Source organism: Myripristis murdjan, chromosome 16 (genome assembly GCF_902150065.1).
Source record: "Myripristis murdjan chromosome 16, fMyrMur1.1, whole genome shotgun sequence".
NCBI lineage: Eukaryota > Metazoa > Chordata > Actinopteri > Holocentriformes > Holocentridae > Myripristis > Myripristis murdjan.
In genome coordinates this window covers 34057004-34076566 of record NC_043995.1, presented here as the reverse complement: position 1 = coordinate 34076566, position 19563 = coordinate 34057004, and the positions used below count along the sequence as shown (strand labels likewise).

The window sequence follows — 19563 nt, the reverse complement described above, 5'->3', positions numbered from 1 at the left end:
TTTTCTGCTGGTGTGAGTTTGTTCCTGTCGCTGAAAAAGGAGCCGTTCAGGAACTTTTTCAGGTAAAAGGTAGTTCCCGCGTGCCGGCTGGGGTTGGGGTTAGCGCCCGGCTGATCTTACCGATGTCGCTGACGAACTCATAGATGTGCGGCTTCTGCAGCAGGCCCAGCTGACACATGCAGGTGAGGGCGTTGAGCGCCTTGTAGATGACGAACTCCTCGGCGTCGCTCAGGCCCTGCTGCAGCAGCGGCTTCAGGATGGACGAGCTCTGCCAGCCCACGTAGGCCGCCACGCCTGCAGACAGCACAACCAGAGCACAGAGCACAGGCTGAGCAACGGAGGCTGTGATTTGAGCATCTTACCACTTTATTGCAGAGCAGTGACAAGGACCTGATGATCTATAAAGTACACTACTCACAAAAAGTTAGGGATATTCGGCTTTCGGGTGAAATTTCAGGATGAACCTAAAATGCATTCTAACCTTTCCAGGTGAACTTAATGTGACCTTCTGTAAACTTTTGAATGCACATGTCCAACTGTTCAATGTAGGGTTGTCCCGATCCGATCATGTGATCGGAAATCGGGGCCGATCACATGACTGAAGACTCGATCGGGACTCGGACGTTATGTCCCGATCAGGTATCGGATAAATAATATATATACATATGTATATTTATTGTTATTATTTTTAATCACATTTTCAATATATGGGCTATTAGTGATAAAAAATAAATGAGAATAAAATACCAACGTTTACAGGCCGGGTCTGTCTGTGACAGACACCACTGACCAGCGCCTGCGCGGAACACGGCAGCACGCAGCAGTTTGTTTTGAAGCTGAGGTGTGTGATATCAGAGAAACTCTAATACAGTAGACGGGCTCTGGTGATATGCTGCTACTATCACGGACGGAATCGCGGAATTAGCCAAATAAAACGGAAACCGACTCCAAAAGGCAGATAAACTTTCCAGCTACAGCAGCGCACTGACATAGATTGTGAAACAAAGCGAAGAGGCGCCACTCCGCTGTATTTTTCGCTGGCTAACAGCAGCACACTGGCTTAGCTTGTCTATTCAGAGAAGAGGTATCACTTTGGCTTATTTTTCGATCTATGTTATCACAGGCATACTACTGCTCATTCATTGGTAGCTGAATTGTTAGGTCTGTTTGATAAGTAATTTACATTGTTAAAACAAATAATAATTTAACATATTGTTACAGCAAAAAGTACTCTGTCAACCCTCAGGTGAAATAATTACTGATACATCCTCCTATCATTTTTGTTCAATCATTAATAACATATCATTTCCTGGTTTTATAGAAGTATCGGATCGGGACTCGGTATCGGCAGATACTCAAAATCAAATGACTCGGACTCGGGGGCAAAAAAACGTGATCGGGACATCCCTAGTTCAATGTTTCAGTACTTTTTGCACAAGTTGCTGTTCTCTAACAAGGAGTTTAACGGCAAAATTCACATCAGGTGTTTGATGCTCCAGCTCATCGAGGTCGTATCATTAGGGAACGGCTGCTGGAGGCTGGGGTACCTCAGATGGAGTGGCCTGCACTTTCTCAGACCTGAATCCCATAGAAAACCTATGGGATCAGCTGAGTGGCCGTGTAGAGGCTCGGAGCTCTGTACCCCAGAACCTCAATGTCCTGAGGGCCGCCCTTCAAGAAGAGTGGGATGCCATGCCTCAGCAGACAATAAGTCGACTTGTGAACAGCATGAGACGTCGTTGTCAAGCTGTAATTGATGCTCAAGGGCACATGACAAGTTATTGACACTGACATTTTTTGTTGTGGTATATCCACCACTGTTGTTGGCTTTTGTTTCAAGAAATTGTTTGAGATGAGGAAATCACCAGTGCATGCTTCTACTTAAATGCCCTACTTTCATGATATAATATCACTGTAGCGTGAACGTTTTACATTTTCCACAAATTTCACCCAAAAGCCAAATATCCCTAACTTTTTGTGAGTAGTGTATGTCGATGATCACACAACTGAATCTTTTTGGCTACACAAGTCAATATAAAAGACAACGTCATCGGCGTACGTGATCCGTCTGTGCCGCTGTCATGGTAAATAAGGCTGTTACTGTGGGGATGTGTGTCTGAATCCAAATCTGTTATTCAGGAAAGAACAACAGAAACTGATATTTTGACTACCTGAATGTTGCTCATTATTATTCAGATTCAGGTAAAAAAAAAAAAAATCTAGTTCGCTCCATGTTTAGTCTTCACAGCCTCTATAACATGTATTACATATATTCAGATGTTATTAGATGTTTTAACATGTAATGGATGTAAATGTAAATCAGAGTCATAAGCTGCAAACAGAAAGAGTATTTTTATCTTTTATACAGTTTTCAGACCACAGGCTCAAAGGTTTCATAATTACTTACATGCCGATATTAAATCAGTTTGAGGCTTTGAAGGCACAATAACAGCACTGCCGATGAATATCAGCTTAGAAAATACAACATTTGCCTGATTTAACGTGACTAATGTGCATCCTTTGAAATATTTTTTCAGCCAAGTTCCCCCTGACCAGCGCCAAACAAAAACCTTTGGTAGGAAGAAAAGCCTACATGCAGAGGTGTTCATATTTCTATCTTTTTATAATCCTTGTTTATAGTGTTTATATTGCTTACTGCTATTTATCATGTGTATACTGTATATTTCTTCTAAATTTGCACATTGACCTACCTCTATGCACATTTTATACACCCATGCACACGGTTTTTTCTGTTTTTTTTGTTGCACATTGCTTTTTGCACACTGGGTTGTACTTAGGTTATTCTGTTGTACTCAGATCTTATTCTGTTATACTTAGATCTTATTCTTTATTTTTATTTACTTAATCTATAATCTGTGGATACTGCTGAAAAAATGTGAATTTCCTGCGGGATGAATAAAGTATCTATCTATCTATCTATCTATCTAATTTCACGTACCCCTTGCAGTACTCCAATGTACCCCTAGGGGGACGCATGCCCCATTTGAGAACCACTGGTCTATCTGACTACAGACACAGATCTGCCCACAGCTCGACTCAGCTGAAGTGTTTTGACCTTAAAATGTGGCGGCGGTGGTTTGAGCCGTCCTTACCCACGATGCTGTCGAAGAAAGCGCCGCGCAGGTGCCAGTCGTTCTTGTCGTTGAGGAAGGTGATCATGTGCGACAGCAGCACGTCGTTGGCCTTCTGGCGGCCGAAGAAGACGCAGAGGCGCGTGATGCCGTTCTCCATCAGCGACTGCTTGACGATGTTCTCCGAGTCGCTCAGCAGCGTCACCACCTTCTGCTGCACCATCTCATGCAGCGCCTGCAGCTCTGAGCACGACACACACAGCACAGTCCGTCACACAAATTACCCAGCATGCAACTTTTAGCAACCAAGCATAATCCCATCTGCTGACTCTACAGATGATATGTTAATCCCAAAAGCTCAAACCACAGTGCTGGCTCCGAGAAATTTCCTTTAGACGAAGTCATTCTGATCTGGAGCCACGGCAGCAGAATGGTGAGCTTGTACTATGGAGTCTAAGAGTGTGTGTGTGTGCGCATGCGTGTGTGTGTGTGTGTGTGTGCGTGTGTGTGTGTGTGTGTGTGTGTGTACCTGAGTCGTAGTTCTCGTTGGGGTGCAGCGTCTCCTCGGCGTCCTCTCCGCTCAGCTCCTGCTCGGTGTTCACGTTGTTCTCCTGAACGAGCTCCAGGAAGCGCAGCGCCGTCTCCGCCAGGTGGGCGATGTTCTCTGAGCAACACACACACACACACACACACACACACACACACACACACACATTTTAGACAGGAAGTCCATCAGTTATTATACATGTATATTAAAGAAACAAAAACGTGTCGCAGCGGCGGTGATGCAGACGGAGGGGAAACCACGTCATTTTGTCATTTCCTCGCCGACGCCGCGTCACACCTCCACCTGAGCTTCACCCTCACAGCTCATGAAAAACAGAGGATGTGGAGGATGCTGTCGTCTGACCTGCGTAGGCCAGCCTGACGATGGTGGCGTCGTCCTGGGCCAGGTGCGCGATGCCGGGCAGGATGTACTCGGGGTAGATGTTGACGTCGTTCCGCGGCACCTCCTTCACCAGCGCCAGCACCTTGGCCAGCGTGCGCACGGCCTGGGCGCGCACGCGGGGCACGGGGTCGTTGCAGAAGTGCAGCAGGTAGGGCGTGATGCGGTCCAGCAGGATGTCCACGCCCAGCCGCGGCGCCAGGTGCAGGATCAGCTCCAGCGCCGCCAGCTTGGAGTCGCAGGAGCGCAGCGTCTGCAGGCAGGAGGTGATGACGGACACCAGCACCACCAGGCCCTGCTCCTCCCGCGGGCTCACCGCCCCGCCCACTTCCCCAGGGGAGGCGGAGCCTGCGGGGACACGGCGACACGTTAATACCAGCCAACCTGCTGCCGTGTCATTTAGTCTCATCTTCAGTGTTCAAACCTCATTTTTATTCAAACAAGGTCAATAATCTGCTGATAGATAGATAGATACTTTATTCATCCCGAAGGAAATTCACAGTTTTCAGCAGTATCCACAGAGCACAAGATTAAGTAAATAAAAAATAAAGAATAATAAAAAATAAAGAATAAAAGATGACACTCGAGATCTAAAGATCTAAGTACCCAATGTGCAAAAAAACCAAAAAAAAAACCAAAAAATAAACAAACAAAAAAAAACAGTGTGCATCTATGTATACAATCTGCTGGTGGGATTAGATAATCCCACTTGTTTCCAACACAAATCAACTTGTTTCAAAAAATCTTCTAGAATCAAGTGTTATTTTCTTGCTGGTCGTGGCTGATCTGCTTTATTCCGCCTGGTTTCAACACATTTAGACTTCAACAAGTGAAACTGCATTGGAAACAAGTGGGATTATCTCAGATTATCTACACACACTTGTATTTCTGTGTGTTTGTGGCCACATGGAAGATGTAGCCTTTAATTTCTTGCTAGTTTTTCTTTCTGACTGTCTTTTTCCACAAACTCACTCTGATATGTGACACGACGGCTGTTCAAAAAACACAAACACACACACACACACACACACACTCCTCAGCCTTCACATCAGAGGCGTTTAAAAGACAGGAAAGCTCACCGCCGCCCCCTGCAGGTCGGGTCTGGCCCCTCAGGTTGTGCAGGATGTTGTCCAGGTCTTTGCGGATCACCAGCACGCGCTCGTCCGCCGACTGGAAGGTCTCCTTGGCGAACTGAGCCATGTAGGGCTGCAGGAAGGTGTAGAAGATGTCCGGGAAGGCTTTTCCTCTCTGCTGCTTCAGGTATTCCTCAGCCGTCAGACGCCTGTCCGGCTCCCGCTGCACCATCTGGGCCACCTGACACACACACACACACACACACACACACACACAGGTTAGTTTCGGAGTCATTTCAGTCACAAGACCCTTTCTCGTGACCCAGCAGCTACCAGGTGACACAGTCCATAACATAACAGGTGTGTTGGAGGACTAACATGGAGATGTAGTCCAGTCACTTTAGGCCAAAACTGGGGTCAACCTGGGACAAACTGCAAGAGAAGCAAACTCAACTGATTCTGTATCCTCAGTTTGTCCTGAGTGAGGGGAAAAGTCCCAAGGAATCCCATTGGTGGAAAGTTTTGAAAATCACCTCTATATGACCACATATTACCAAAAAACACTGTTTTTAACACACAGGGGAAAGGGGGTCAACATTTTACTGTCAGATATCACTATAAAAATTCACAAGTTGATTACACACACAAAGACAAGAAAGTGTAGGAGCCATGAAGTAACATATGATGAACTGTAATTGTGTGGTTTAAATTTGGGTTATTTTGGTTATTATATTTTGTTATTTTTTGTTGGTTAATATTACAGTAACTGGGTCACAGGGATATGGGTGGTAACCTCCTAGTTAATATAATCACCTGGGCACTGGCACGGCGGGAGATATAACAAAGAAAGAGGGTGAGTGACGGGAGAGGCCGTATTTTTTGTTGACCGCTGTTTTTGCTTTTGATCGCTGATTGTTTTTTTTCTCTTTTTCATACTTTGAGCACATTACAATAAGTTGTTCTAATTCTTTAATAAAACTCGTTAAATGTATTTTTTGATCTCAGCGAATATTTTGTTTGTACAGCGTGTCGGACAATCAGCAAACACCCTAAGCTCAGCCTCTCAGCGACTTCTTTGTTTATGATAATAGTCGCTACAGAAAGAGAAAAAGTCAATTACAAGTTCTTTGAATTATTCTGTTTACACATGCATATCACACATTATCTGATTTGATATGTGCTAATTGGAATAAATGCCAGAACAGACATTTAAACAGTGAATTAAAAGGTTACTATATGAGGTATTTAAGGTTACTGTGTTTAACTTTCCACCAATGGGATTCCTTGGGACTTTTTTCCCCTCACTCAGGACAAACTGAGGATCCAAAATCAACTGAGTTTGCTTCTCTTGCAGCTTGTCCCAGGTTTTTTCATAAAATGACTGGACTGGACGTGAGCTGCTGTCATGCCGATAAAGAGGAGGAGGCAGAGAGGCGTCTCCTAAAAATGTGAACATTTAAAACCAGCCGGTGAATTCCCAGCTCCAAACTCCTGCCGTGTCAGTGCTGCGCCTGCGGGGGGCGCCGTGCGGCTCACCAGCTCGCGGATGCTGCGGTCCTCGATCTTCAGCAGCACCTGCTCCGTCTGGAAGTGGCCTTTGCGGTAGGCGAGCAGCTGGGAGAGGTCGAACAGCGGGACGCCCTCGGTGAAGAGCTCGGCGATCACACAGCCTGAGAACACAGCAGGCGGCTCGTTTACAACTTCAACCTCAGAAACTCTACGTTTTAACGAACTACAGTCTCCCCGTCCCTAACGAATATAATTTGAGCTAGTTTCAAATGTCGAGGGTTCAGAAGGTAAAAATCTGTTAAACTCCATATTGGGTCATTTCATGTCATTTCACCAAATTTTCAGGACATCCCACACACTTGGGTCTCAAAAAATTCTGAAAAATTCACCAGTTGTTCCTTATTTATCCAATAGGCACACTGTAAAACTTTAGTTTGCTCGGATGGATCCTTTTTGAGATATGGACAATTTAGTGAGGGGAGGGTGTGGCGATTTTCACGCGTCCGTATTTTTCCTCTATTTTCAGGTGTCAGTATCTCAGGAACTACACCACATAGGAAACTGAAATTTGGTACGATAACACACCTGCACCTGCTCTCTCAGAATATACAAACACATCTGTCATACATCATAACTGGTAGGCATGCCAGCCCCTCAAAAATGAAATAAAAATCACACAGGTTTTGTGGTGGACCATGTTTGGACCTTCAGAAAACAACTTTGTTTTTGCTCCAGCTTCTTGATTTTCTCAGAGCTTTGAGATCCAGACATGGACTGTTCAAAGCTTTAATGCTTAGTCAGATATATGCATCGCTTTCTGGATGGCAGCTTCTCCAAATCCAAAAAAAAGTTTTCGTGTCAGATTTTCATTGGCCCATAACTGCATGTGGGAATGTCTTAAAAAATATGATCTCTGTTTTAATTTAAAGTTCAAAGCTTGCTCTTTCTTGGGATGTAAAACATTTTTTCTTTATGCAAATTCTTCATTTTCATTTTTGATCTCAAACATGGGGCTATTTCACCACTCGCAAATATTGAAATTCCTCAATATTAGACCAATGTAGCTTGCTTCTGTGTCTTATATTCATTTATTATTTATTATTTGGTCATTATTAACCTAAAATATAATGATCATTGCATCAGAAATGCATTTATTTGTCACATCAACATTTTCCTGAACTTTTCTGAGCAGAGGCGTGCTGATGTACCTGCAGAGAAAATGTCCATGGCCTGTTTGAGCTCCCCTCGGCTCCTCTGGTTGTTGTTGGTCAGGTCCACCAGCGGCGTGTTCTGGTCGCTCTCCGTGGCGAACATGCTGCCGTCCACGAACCTCTCGGGGGCGATGTAGCACGTCCGCCGCCGCGACGTGTCGAAGAAGTAGTTGAAGTCGGCCGGGTTGTCCTCGGGCAGGTAGGTGGGCTTGAAGCTGGCGAAGTCGGTGAGCAGCACCCAGTTCCAGCTGGTCACCATGACGTTCTCCGTCTTGATGTCGCCGTGCCGCACGCCGGCCTTGTGCGCCTGGTCGACGGCGTTGAGGATCTGGAAGGCCAGCCAGCGCTTCTCCACGCCGTTCAGGAAGGGGCGCGTGCTGATGCGGTCGTACAGGTTGTCCCGCACGTACTGCCGGAACAGGATGGCGGCCTTCTCGGTCAGCGAGGTCTTCTGGAAGGGCAGGCAGTTCTGGCAGGAGTGCAGCCGGATCTTCAGCTCCTCCAGCTCCTGCTTGTAGCTGGTGAGCGGCAGCGACGGGTCCTGGATGGCGAACACTTTGACCACCACCAGCCCCTCGCGGTGTTTGGCCCGGGCCACCTTGAAGAAGCGCGTGCTGCCGAGGCTCTTGTCGTACTCGTGGTCGTGGATGTCGGAGAAGTAGCTGTCCACCGACAGGATCTGGGAGGGGGCGATGCCCGCCAGCTGATTCCCCATGATGCCCCGGGGCGCGTCTGTGGAAGAGTCAGCCCGTTAGGAACACGTCAGAGGAGCCGGGCGCTCCACCGCGGGACGACCCCTCGGCGAGGCTCCGGTCTGTGAACACAGATTCATGTGTGACATGACGGGCGACTTCACTCAACAGCATTTCTACCTCTGGCACATTTTAAAGCTCTACTTTGTCTGAACTTCGTCTTAGTTTCTGTCAATGAATTTTTGTCGTTGGATGGCACTGTGATATTTAAATAAAATAATTTGAGTCTGACCCTCACACACACACTGAGCCTCACACACTCTGAGCCACACACACACTGAACACATAAATAAAATAAAATAAATTTAAATAATATTCATTTCAGATTTGTGACTAGAATAACACAGAGCTGCATCTCAAATTAATCTTCAGGTTTCACCACTTCACACACACACACACACACACACACACACACACACTGAGCTGTGTGTGAGACAGGTCCAGCCCTACTTTGCAAGCAGTGTATTGAGTGTGTAAAGTGTGTGCAGTGTGTGACAGTGTGACAACTGTGTGTGTGTGTGTGTGTGTGTGTGTGTGTGTGTGTCGCTCCTGCAGTCAAACAGCCGCTGAGCTGCTGCGCGTGCACACTGCGGGCGCGCGCAGCGGAGTCACATGACCGTCCGGAACAAAACAACACGAGCTGAGCCTCTCTAACAGGCTCTTCTCGCTGCACGAGCTGCTGTGCGCTGCTCAGGTGTGCTGTCATGTTACCTGGCCGTGTGTGTGTGTTAGCTGGCGGCTGCTAGCTTCAGCTCTCTGACGAGGCGCCGGCAGAGGAGATGCTGCTAACTTCCGCCTGAACGACTGTCCTGTCCCGGGACGGCAGCTCCAGGCCGGGCAGCGACCAGAGGACCCGCCGGGCTGTGAGCGGAGGACCAGCCGGGCTGAGAGCGGAGGACCCGCCGGGCAGCGACCAGAGGACCCGCCGGGCAGCGACCAGAGGACCCGCCGGGCAGCGAGCGGAGGACCAGTCGGGCTGTGAGCAGGGGACCAGCCGGGGTGTGAGCGGAGGACCAGCCGGGCTGTGAGCAGAGGAGCTGCGGCTGAGCTGAGCTGTTTACTGCCGCTGTTGTTGTTGTGCTTCCGGGTCGCCGTGGCTTTTTCCCAGGACGGCGAAGGCTCGATCCTGTTGACACACATTCATTCCCCACAGCGTCTCTCTGCTCCTGTCCAAAGACAACTTCCGCCCAGCCTTAATCCTAATCCTAATCCTAACCCTAACCCAGCCCTAGCCCCGAGCCTGACCTGTGACACAACATGACCACTCAAAATGTTAAGCATGACTTCGCCATCCTCGGAAAATATTTAGTTTCCGGGTCAAAGCGAACACTGGCCGCCAGCGCCCCCCAGCGGCCAGCTCAGTGAGGACAGGGCGATGAACAAGGTAGTAAATAAATATGTAAAAAAAAAAAAAAAAAAAAAAAAAAAAAAAAAAAGCAAAAAAGACAGACAAATATTTGAAAAAAAAAAAATCGAAAACTTACTGTGAAACTGCATGTAAAATTATCAGAAGTATGTATATAAAACTAAATTAAAATAAAATTATCATTTAAAAAAACTGTGTCTAAGTTGAACCAGAGGATCCACCAGCTTTTAAGTTTTAATAAAAAAAAACAAACAAACAAAAAAAAAAACAAACAAACTGTTGAACCGTTTTGGTCACTTTTCTTGTTTTGTGATGAAACTGTTGACAGATCCTGTCCCATTTCCTGCATGAGCGCCAAAAACTGAGGGGGTTTTGTTTGTTTGTTTGTTTGTTTGTAAATTCACACTGGTGAATGTTGAATTTAGCAAGAAGTAAAATTAAACTAATAATAATAATACTAATAAAACAGCATCATATTTGTCACTATAAATATCCAGACATAAATATAGGAAATGTTGTTAACTATAAAATTATTAATATGCATCTGTAGTTTATCGTTGGGAGGATTTGACAGATGAGCCTTTTTTTTAATTTAACTTAGTTTTCTCTCCGGTATTGAACAAACAGCGGAAAAAATTTGGTCTTTACTACAAAAACTCTCAAACAAACAAACAAACAAACAAACAAACAAACAGCAGAGCCGCTGCCTCGCCGTCAGCTTGCACAGAGGCGGTGGAGGCACATTAATAAGTTTATTTTAATTAGTTAATGACATTTTCTCAGACTTCACTCTTTTCTACAGAGCTGTAATGTGTGGCCGCCATGTTCATGATGACAGAGACGACAAAGCCTTTTTTTTTATATATATAAAATTTAATTTTACTTTTTGTGAAGTTTCATATCCATAACTGTGTGGTTTTAAAAGCCTCGAGTCCCTGCTTTAATAAAGGACATGGAGCATCTTTAGTTTCTTTATCACAAAACCAAAAGCCAGTCAAAACAGCGTCCGGATGACGGATTAGACTGAATCTGGCTTTGCTGAGAGGATAATCAGATTGAAACGTGATATTCTGTGACTGTCGTCGTCATGGAAACCAGAACACGACATTATGTGGCTGATCAGGAAAATCAGGTTCAGCTTGATCAATAATCGATCTTTCCGTGACGTGACTCCGCCCCCGGCACGCAAGGCCACCGTGCGTCATCAAGGCAGCCGGAAGAAGGGCGGAAGTGAGGGAATGCTGATTTCAAAATAAAATGTTTTAACTCTGTCGCTGTGGCTGACAACCCAGAGGGGAGATGAGAGGAGAGGTGGGGGTCCCGGGGTGATGACGACATGAGGCAAAAACAAACAAACAAACAAAAACAAACAAACAAACAAACCATAAGATAAAACTTTTTTTTCCTGGATTTGTGAGTTTTTTCCTCATAAAGTCTCCACTTAAATCTTGGATTTTTTCTCTCCCTGAATGTCAGTGTATCGATGCTCCTGATAAAGAAACAAACGACAGAACCTGAACAGGAAGTCGGGTCACCGCTCTGTCTCACCTCTGTGTTTATTCCAGGTGTATTCCAGGTGTATTCCAGGTGTGCTGAAGCATCCAGACTCCACGCAGAGCCACGAGGCTGCAGAGGCTCACCTGCTGGAGGTTTGGGTTGGAGGGAACACCTGCAGCCCCTCGGCCCTGCGTGGCCCCTGGCTCCACACAGGAGCTTTATTATGACCAAACTGCACCTCAGAGCCTCGCGCACACACACACACACACACACACACACACACACACACACACACACACACACACACACACACCTGCTGCTGACGTGACCAGGCGGCGTGTGTGTGATGAACTCTGAGATGAAGAGCTTCGTCTGACCGCCTCATTTCACTGAGGAAAAACACGTTTCTCAAAAAAACTGAACTTTTCCTCAGCAGAGAGACGGAACTGAAGCCCGGCCAGGTGCCAGGTGCCAGGTTACCATAGTTACCAGCTGTAGTTACCTGAACAACTAACTAAACTACAGACTGAAACTAGGTGTGGAAAGTCAGTCAGAGTGTGTGTGCAGTGTGTTCAGTGCTGCTGGTCAGTGTGTGTGTGTGTGTGTGTGTGTGTGTGTGTGTGTGTGTGTGTGTGTGTGTGTGACTGGGAGTCTCTGCCTCCACAAAGTGAAGAGCTAATCTGACAAACAGCAGCCAGATTAGAATAAAACCTCTGACTCCCACTGACACTGACAACAACAACAACTGAACTGGGACCAGTGAGCCCAGCCTGGAGACTGAACTGGACTGGAGATGGAAACTAAAAATAAATAAAAATAGATAGATAGATACTTTATTCATCCCGAAGGAAATTCACAGTTTCCAGCAGTATCCACAGAGTACAAGATTAGGTAAATCAAAAATAAAGAATAAAAGATGACCCTCGAGATCTAAAGATCTAAGTACCAATGTGCAAAAAAACAATGTGCAAAAAAACAATAAAACCAGTGTGCATCGATGTATACAATGTGCACAGATGAGGGCAATGTGCAAATTTACAGTATAAACAGATGATAAATAAATAAATAGCACCCAGATGATAAATAGATGATTAAAAAAAAACAATGAAGCCAGTGTGCATCGAAATAAACACTAATGAAAAACACAGAGCTGTTAATACCTGTGTTCAGGTGTGACATTTACCTGAGGCGCAGTCACAGGTGACACACCCCAATAATAAACGGCCAGTGTTTATCATCAGGGCTCACCTGTCCTGCGGCTCCGCGCTGAGCCCTGATTGGCTGAGGCGGCTGTACCTGAGCGGGGCGCGCGGGGCACCTGGCTCAGGTGTGCGGGAGCTGCTCACGGGACAGGAGCTCGCGCTGAGCCCCGGGCTCTTGTTTTGGTACAGAGGGGTTTTATTTTTAAAAGCGCGACCGGAAGTGTGTGTTCCTGCTGATCGCGTGCGGCGGATGAGCGGCGGGACTGAGCGGAAGATGCTGAAGGAACGGGAGCTGCTGGTGAGTCCGTGCACCGCCGACACACCGGCGCACCTGTCCGGCCCACACACCTGTCCGCTCGGTGTGTCCGGACCGTGTGTCACCGTGTGTGTGTGTGTGTGCGTGTGTGTGTGTGTGTGTGTGTGTGTGTGTGTGTGTGTGTGTGACGGGCTCGTTCGGCCGGTTGAACGTTTCGCTGCCAGGCTGGACGGCGGCGCAGCGGCGGAGGCTCAGCTGACGTGCTGGGCGTGCGCGTCGCGTGAAGTCCCGCCCCCACCCCGCCTCTGATTGGCTAAGCGTCACCCTCAGCCAACCGCAGCGCGAGCCTCGACCGAAGGCAGCGGTTACGAGCCAATCAGAGGCGGGGGGGCGGGCTCTGCACGTCCGGCATGTCAGCTCAGTCTCCTCGACGACGGCAGTTTGTGTTTCCTAGGACAGCGACGGAATTTGCAATCGACGTACATTCATTCTCTACAGCCCTTCCGTTCAGTTCTCCATGGTCATCTCATACCTGACCGGAACCTTCACCGAGCCCTCACCTGAACCCTCACCTGCACCTGAACCAGCGAACCGAAGTGACCGCCGAACATGTTAAAGATTCCGTCGCTGTCCTAGGAAAGACATGCTAAGCTGCCTGCTGACATGGTGCGGCGCTAGCTAGCCAGGCGGTGACATTGTTGTTTACCTGGCCGCGGCTCTTTTACTCTGTCCGCCCGCGTTTACACAGAGATTATCAGTACACACACACACACACACACACACACACACACACAGTGTTCCTGTGTCTCTGTGTGTTAGCTCGCTGCCATGCTAGCCGCTGGCTGGATAGCTAACTTTAGCCTGTGTGTGTGTGTGTGTGTGTGTGTGTGTGTGTGTGTGTGTGTGTGTGTGTGTGTGTGTGTGTGAGAGAGAGAGAGAGAGAGAGAGTAGGTGTTTGTGCATCAAGGCATCAGGGACTTTGGTATTGTGTGTGTGTGTGTGTGTGTGTGTGTGTGTGTGTGTGTGTGTGTGTGTGTGTGTAGGTGAAGTGAGCGGTGTGTGTGTGTGTGTGTGTGTGTGTGTAGGTGAAGTGAGCGGTGTGTGTGTGTGTGTGTGTGTGTGTGTGTGTGTGTAGGTGAAGTGAGCGGTGTGTGTGTGTGTGTGTGTGTGTGTGTGTGTGTGTAGGTGAAGTGAGCGGTGTGTGTGTGTGTGTGTCAGTGTAGTAAAGGCAAAGAGAGCAAGACATTTATCTAGCCTTTGCCACCCAACCTGTTTAACAGCACTGTGTGTGCATAAGTGAGCGGGGTGTGTGTGTGTGTGTGTGTGTGTGTGTGAGCGGGGTGTGTGTGTGTGTGTGTGTGTTTGAGCCGATGTGGACGGCAGCATCCTCGTCCTCAGTGAGATCCTGTCTGCTCGCCACGGCTTCCTGCCCTGCAGCCGCCCGGAGAGAACGTGATAGAGAGATACACTACTCACAAAAAGTTAGGGATATTTGGCTTTTGGGTGAAATTTATGGAAAATGTAAAAAGTTCACGCTACAGTGATATTATATCATGAAAGTAGGGCATTTAAGTAGAAGCATGCACTGGTGATTTCCTCATCTCAAACAATTTCTTGAAACAAAAGCCAACAACAGTGGTGGATATACCACAACAAAAAATGTCAGTGTCAATAACTTGTCATGTGCCCTTGAGCATCAATTACAGCTTGACAACGACGTCTCATGCTGTCCACAAGTCGACTTATTGTCTGCTGAGGCATGGCATCCCACTCTTCTTGAAGGGCGGCCCTCAGGACATTGAGGTTCTGGGGTACAGAGCTCCGAGCCTCTACACGGCCACTCAGCTGATCCCATAGGTTTTCTATGGGATTCAGGTCTGAGAAAGTGCAGGCCACTCCATCTGAGGTACCCCAGTCTCCAGCAGCCGTTCCCTAATGATACCACCTCGATGAGCTGGAGCATTGTCGTCCATGAAGATGAAATTAGGCCTGTGTTGTTCATGCAGGGGCACAATGACTGGATTAATGATGTTATTCAGGTAGCATGGGCTTGTCACTGTACCATTAGGGCAGTTCTGTACTGACTAGACACACCTGCCCACACAGTAACACCACCACCACCAAAGGCTCGTCTGGTGACAACAGTGGCTGATGCACAGCTCTGAGCCAACAGGAGCTCGTAAACAAAAGTCATGACTCGCTGGCCCCTGCGGAGAGTCAGGGTGACCTGTCGTCCTGCCAGGTGAGAGAGACAGAGTAAAGGTGATTCCAGGTGTGTAGTGTGACCTGAGCGTGGCGCGGTGCTGTGATGATGTCAGCGTCAGTCTGACGAGCCGCTCTGGGCGGCGGTGCGTTCAAAACGCCGCGACAAAACGGCTGCTGATGGATTTATGTGTCGATAATCAGTCGGTCACATGCTTCATGTGTGGATCTGACGCTGATCTCCAGAGCTGAGGAGTGAGCCATCTTGCGTCGTTATTATCTTTGCTGAGCGTCAGGTGTGCTGCACAGCGACAGTGAAGCGGCAGGTAAAGACAACGCAGCAGAGCAGCACGGCGTCCCGAGAGGCGTCCCTGAACCCTGCAGAGAGGAGGAGCTGCTCTGCTGCCAGCTCCCCTCTCCACACCTGTGAGCAGGTACGCCTCCTGAACACCAGCTGAGCGGTGCGTTCACTGGCTCTGCAGGACGTTAGGGACAGGAGAGCGCTTGGAAGCCTCTGAGCCGCCGTGGCTCTGTGTCCGTGTTCGAGCGAGGAAATGTTTAGAAAAACAGTCAAGCTAAACTCACCTGAGCACAGCATCACCTGAGAGCAGGTTAACTTCAAAGCTCCACAGCTAAAGAAGCACCATTTAGTAGCTGTGCAATTAATTATCTGATAAGGCGACTAATCATTTCCATAATGAATAACTAGTCAGCCTTCAGAGTAGTTGTTAGTAGCTGCAGCTCTGATGCCCAGTGACTCTTCATCGCTTCTTCAGAATCTGAATTTCTGTGAATTTCTGAATATCAACATGTTCAGAAAGAATATCTGAGGTGTTTCCCCTCAGATTTTGTGACTGGTGTCTCCAAAAAGTTATTTTCTGGGAGTGTTACCCCTCCCCCGGCTCCGTCTTTCCTCCTCCCAGGTGGCCTGTCGTAGCTGCTGAAGTCAGAGAAGCTCTCAGGTGAGTGTTCCTGCAGCCCAGCAGTGACATCACAGCGTCTGTGGTTCCTCACAGCGAGGTGCCAGACGGCCGGCGGGCCGCACCCACCTGTCATGTTTACTGTCTGGACGAGACGGCCAGGCACCGCCAGATACCTCACACTCGAGCCAGGCGAGCCTCAGAGAGCAGGAGGAGCCGCGAGGCCGAGGGAGGGCTCTGCTCTTCAGGGTGGAGTCACTCCAGCAGGGGGCGCCACCGGGCGGGAAGAGCGCTTTAAAAGTGTCCGTGGTTACGGCTGACTCAGAGCCCAGTTTACCCAGTAACCCACTGGAACAGGGTCTGACCAGCTCAGGAATCCCATAATATTCAGTCTCAACACTGAGACAGTTACATCAACTATTTCAAAACCTGTTTCATTTCATTGTCTCATTTTTTGGACTGAAAACAGTTTCAATAATGACTTTTCAAAACAAAAGCCCTCTCCCTTCTTGATATCAGATATGCTCTCTGTGTTTTTCTTCTTCGTGTCTTTCTGCGATGTGCTGATCCAAAATCTGAACCCCAAACTTCAGTCTCTGTGGAGCCTGACCTCTAGTGCTCAGAGTAAAAGTGCATGCCATGGAGTTTATGGATGAGGAATTATGGCCAAAGTCTGGGGACACAGCGCCCCCTGTTGGCCACGTTTTCTCCTTCAGCTCGGCCTGTCGCTCTCAGCGCCGCGGAGCTGACAGCCAAGAAGAGCAGAGCGACTTTGACCAGACATGATGTCATACCTGATGATGTCATACCTGTTTATTCAAGGAAGTTTATTTGACAACAGGTTGTATAGTGAAATTAAGTTTAAGTTATGTGAGGAAACTCTTAAAAACGTGACGACACTGAAGGCAACACGTTTCAGGCAGCAAATGAAACGAAGCGATGGAGGACGAGCGGGTCAGGTTCAGCCCGGGCCGCCCTCCCCTGTCCATCCACCATGCAGTGTGTGTGTGTGTGTGTGTGTGTGTGTGTGTGTGTGTGTGTGTGTGTTTGCTCTCGCTGTGGAGCTGCCAGAAGGATGAGTGTGAGGAGTGTGAGGAAGCCTCCCACCAGCCGCCCCCTCTCCCCTCCACCCGGCGGGCTCTGCAGGTCGCTCTGATGCTCCTCCTCAGCCTTTTCCACTTTGATGCCCAAAAAAAAAAAAAAAAAAAAAAAAAACACCAGACGTGAAAAATTTTGGCAGCGTGGCAATGAAATGTAGTGATATTGGTGCATCAGAGTTTTGAGTGATTATAAGCTTTATTTATATAACAGCTTTAAAAATAGAGTTTATGATTAGTGCTAAAAATTCAGAATAAAACAGAAACAGGGATCAGCAGAGTCTGGTGTCGGCCTGCAGACTTTTACTCTGAAAGTCCCAGCCTTGTCTTGGACTCTGACCTACTTGTTCCTCGGTCCTGTAGTCGACTCAGCTGATCGATGAGTCAGATTGGAGCCGAGCGCCGCGGGGTGTTTGGGAAGCCGCCGCTCGCCGTGCGTCCACGCCGTCGAGCCGCTGCGCTCGATAACTTTCAGATTATCATCTGAAGACCCGCCGTCTTCTGCAAGTCTGAAGGTCAGACAGCCAAACAAGCTGCTGAGTCCTGACCCGTCCAGGCTCCCAGCAGGGAGGTCAGAGGTCACAGAGTGATCTCATCAGGACGAGGTCGCGTCCTGATGACATCACCGCTCTGACAGGAAGCTCTCAGGCCAGGAAGACCTGGACCCTCCTCAGCAGCTCGCTTCAATCCCTTCACTCACAGCAGAGAATAGTGGTGTGTGTGAGTGTGCGAGTGTGTGTGTGCGTGTGCGTGTGCGTGCGTGCGTGTGTGTGTGTGTGTGTGTGTGTGTGCGTGTGTGTGTGTGTGCTGGGGGTACAGAGGTTCAGATAAAAGGCCTTGTCTGGTGTGCAGACGTCTTCAATCAGCTAAGATTTTATGAACGATTCTGACATTTCAGTTTAAAATGTCAATTTGTTTTTTTAAATAAAGTAATTTTCCAAACTCCAGGGGTTTCCCAGCTCTGCTCCACCGTCGTAACCTTAGTTTTTTTTTTTTTTTTAAATTGGTCTTACATTTTATTGTGTGGCATTAAAAAGTCTTGAAGTGCTCAGTGTGTGGCGTCCCGCTGCAGGATGAGGAGCGTTTTTTTTTTTTTTTTTTTTTTTTTTTTTTTTTTTTTTTTCAAGTGCCAGTGTATAGTGTCCCCTGGTAATTCCTCAGTTACCTTTTAATTTATCTTTTCTTTTGGATTACTGTCAGTGTTTTTTAATCCTTTTTCCTTTTGCTCTAAGTATTTCCTGTGTTTATTGCACTTAAGCACTTTCATGTGAAGCACTTTGGTGTGGCTCAGCCATCTGTAAATGTGCTATAGAAATAAATTTGACTGACTCTGGCTGCTTCTGGTCCGCCTGGTTCCTCCAGTCCGCCCAGACGGGACAGGCCCGTGGGGACGGGCCTGCGGGGACGGGCCGAAAATACCTGCAATTCTCCGAGTGGGAAACAATAGATGAGAAATAATAACACACTGAGCTGGAGGGGACGGCTCTCCGCGGAGCAGCAAACCCAAAACCCTACGGGCGAATTCAGACGGCACGTCCCACGCTTACAGGTCGAGGAGGACAAACCCTCACACGTCAGCTGTTTGCTGTGTGTGAAATGTGTGTGTGAGCCAAATGCACACCATTTTCCAACAGGACACAAGAACAAGAACACATGTGGACTGCAGGCTTTGGGATCAGCAGAAGGTGGGCGTGTCTGCAAAGGGGAGAGAACCCATTTTCATTCTCACATCTTTAGCCGTGATGACAGCGTGACCTGGGGTCATGTGACCCGGGTCCCGCCGCTCTGCTGGGACGCTCCGTGCAGCTCGCAGGAATTCAGCCTCTGGTACTGAGGCTGTGTTCTCTGTTCTCTGAGGTCATACTGGTCATGTTGGTCATGTTGGTGATGCTCGGTGCTCGTGTCCCAGTCTGTGGCTCGGCTCGCTCGCCGGCCTCTCGCTCGCCGGCCTCTCGCTCGCTCGGCTCGCTCGCTGGCCTCTCGCTCGGCTCGGCTCGGCTCGGCTCGGCTCGGCTCGGCTCGCTCGCCGGCCTCTCGCTCGGCTCGGCTCGGCTCGGCTCGGCTCGGCTCGGCTCGGCTCGCTCGCCGGCCTCTCGCTCGGCTCGGCTCGGCTCGGCTCGGCTCGGCTCGGCTCGGCTCGGCTCAGCTCGGCTCGGCTCGGCTCGCTCGGCTCGGCTCGGCTCGGCTCGCCGGCCTCTCGCTCGGCTCGGCTCGGCTCGGCTCCCTGCAGGGATCTGGCTCCCCGCCCGCTCCTCTCTCAGCCTGCTAATAGAGTTTGACCTGATCTAATTGGCGTTTCTGGGAAATGATTAACCCTTCAGATGGGGGGATGGAGGCCGGCTGAGATAAAGAGGAGGGCGGGGCTGCTCCCTCGCTCTGAGCGCTCACTAATGCACATCACGGAGTCAGACGATGCAGGGAAACCAGGTTCAGGAAGTGT

At 48.5% G+C, this 19563-nt stretch overlaps 2 protein-coding genes across 5 annotated transcripts in view; one reads left to right on the top strand and one right to left on the bottom strand.

The window, feature by feature from the left end:
• The window catches only part of pik3r4 (phosphoinositide-3-kinase, regulatory subunit 4), a 35600-nt gene extending 25697 nt beyond the window's left edge, over positions 1–9903 (bottom strand). The window contains exons 1-8 of one of the 4 annotated variants that reach the window (XM_030072322.1): positions 9295–9903; positions 7829–8645; positions 6648–6781; positions 5118–5352; positions 4003–4386; positions 3622–3756; positions 3114–3335; positions 121–294 (exon numbers count right to left, since the gene is read on the bottom strand). In XM_030072322.1, the coding sequence (XP_029928182.1) occupies positions 121–294; positions 3114–3335; positions 3622–3756; positions 4003–4386; positions 5118–5352; positions 6648–6781; positions 7829–8546 (2002 nt within the window). In that variant the 5' untranslated portion in view covers positions 8547–8645; positions 9295–9903. Of the gene's footprint in view, positions 1–120; positions 295–3113; positions 3336–3621; positions 3757–4002; positions 4387–5117; positions 5353–6647; positions 6782–7828; positions 8651–9294 lie in introns of all 4 variants that reach the window. The other 3 variants (XM_030072323.1, XM_030072326.1, XM_030072327.1) reach the window with 3 other exon arrangements.
• Positions 9904–12802: 2899 nt separating this feature from the next.
• atp2c1 (ATPase secretory pathway Ca2+ transporting 1) overlaps positions 12803–19563 on the top strand; it is a 48597-nt gene continuing 41836 nt past the window's right edge. Inside the window, exon 1 of the mRNA XM_030071972.1 lies at positions 12803–12946. Within this exon, the coding sequence (XP_029927832.1) occupies positions 12899–12946 (48 nt within the window). The 5' untranslated portion in view covers positions 12803–12898. The remainder of the gene's footprint in view (positions 12947–19563) is intronic.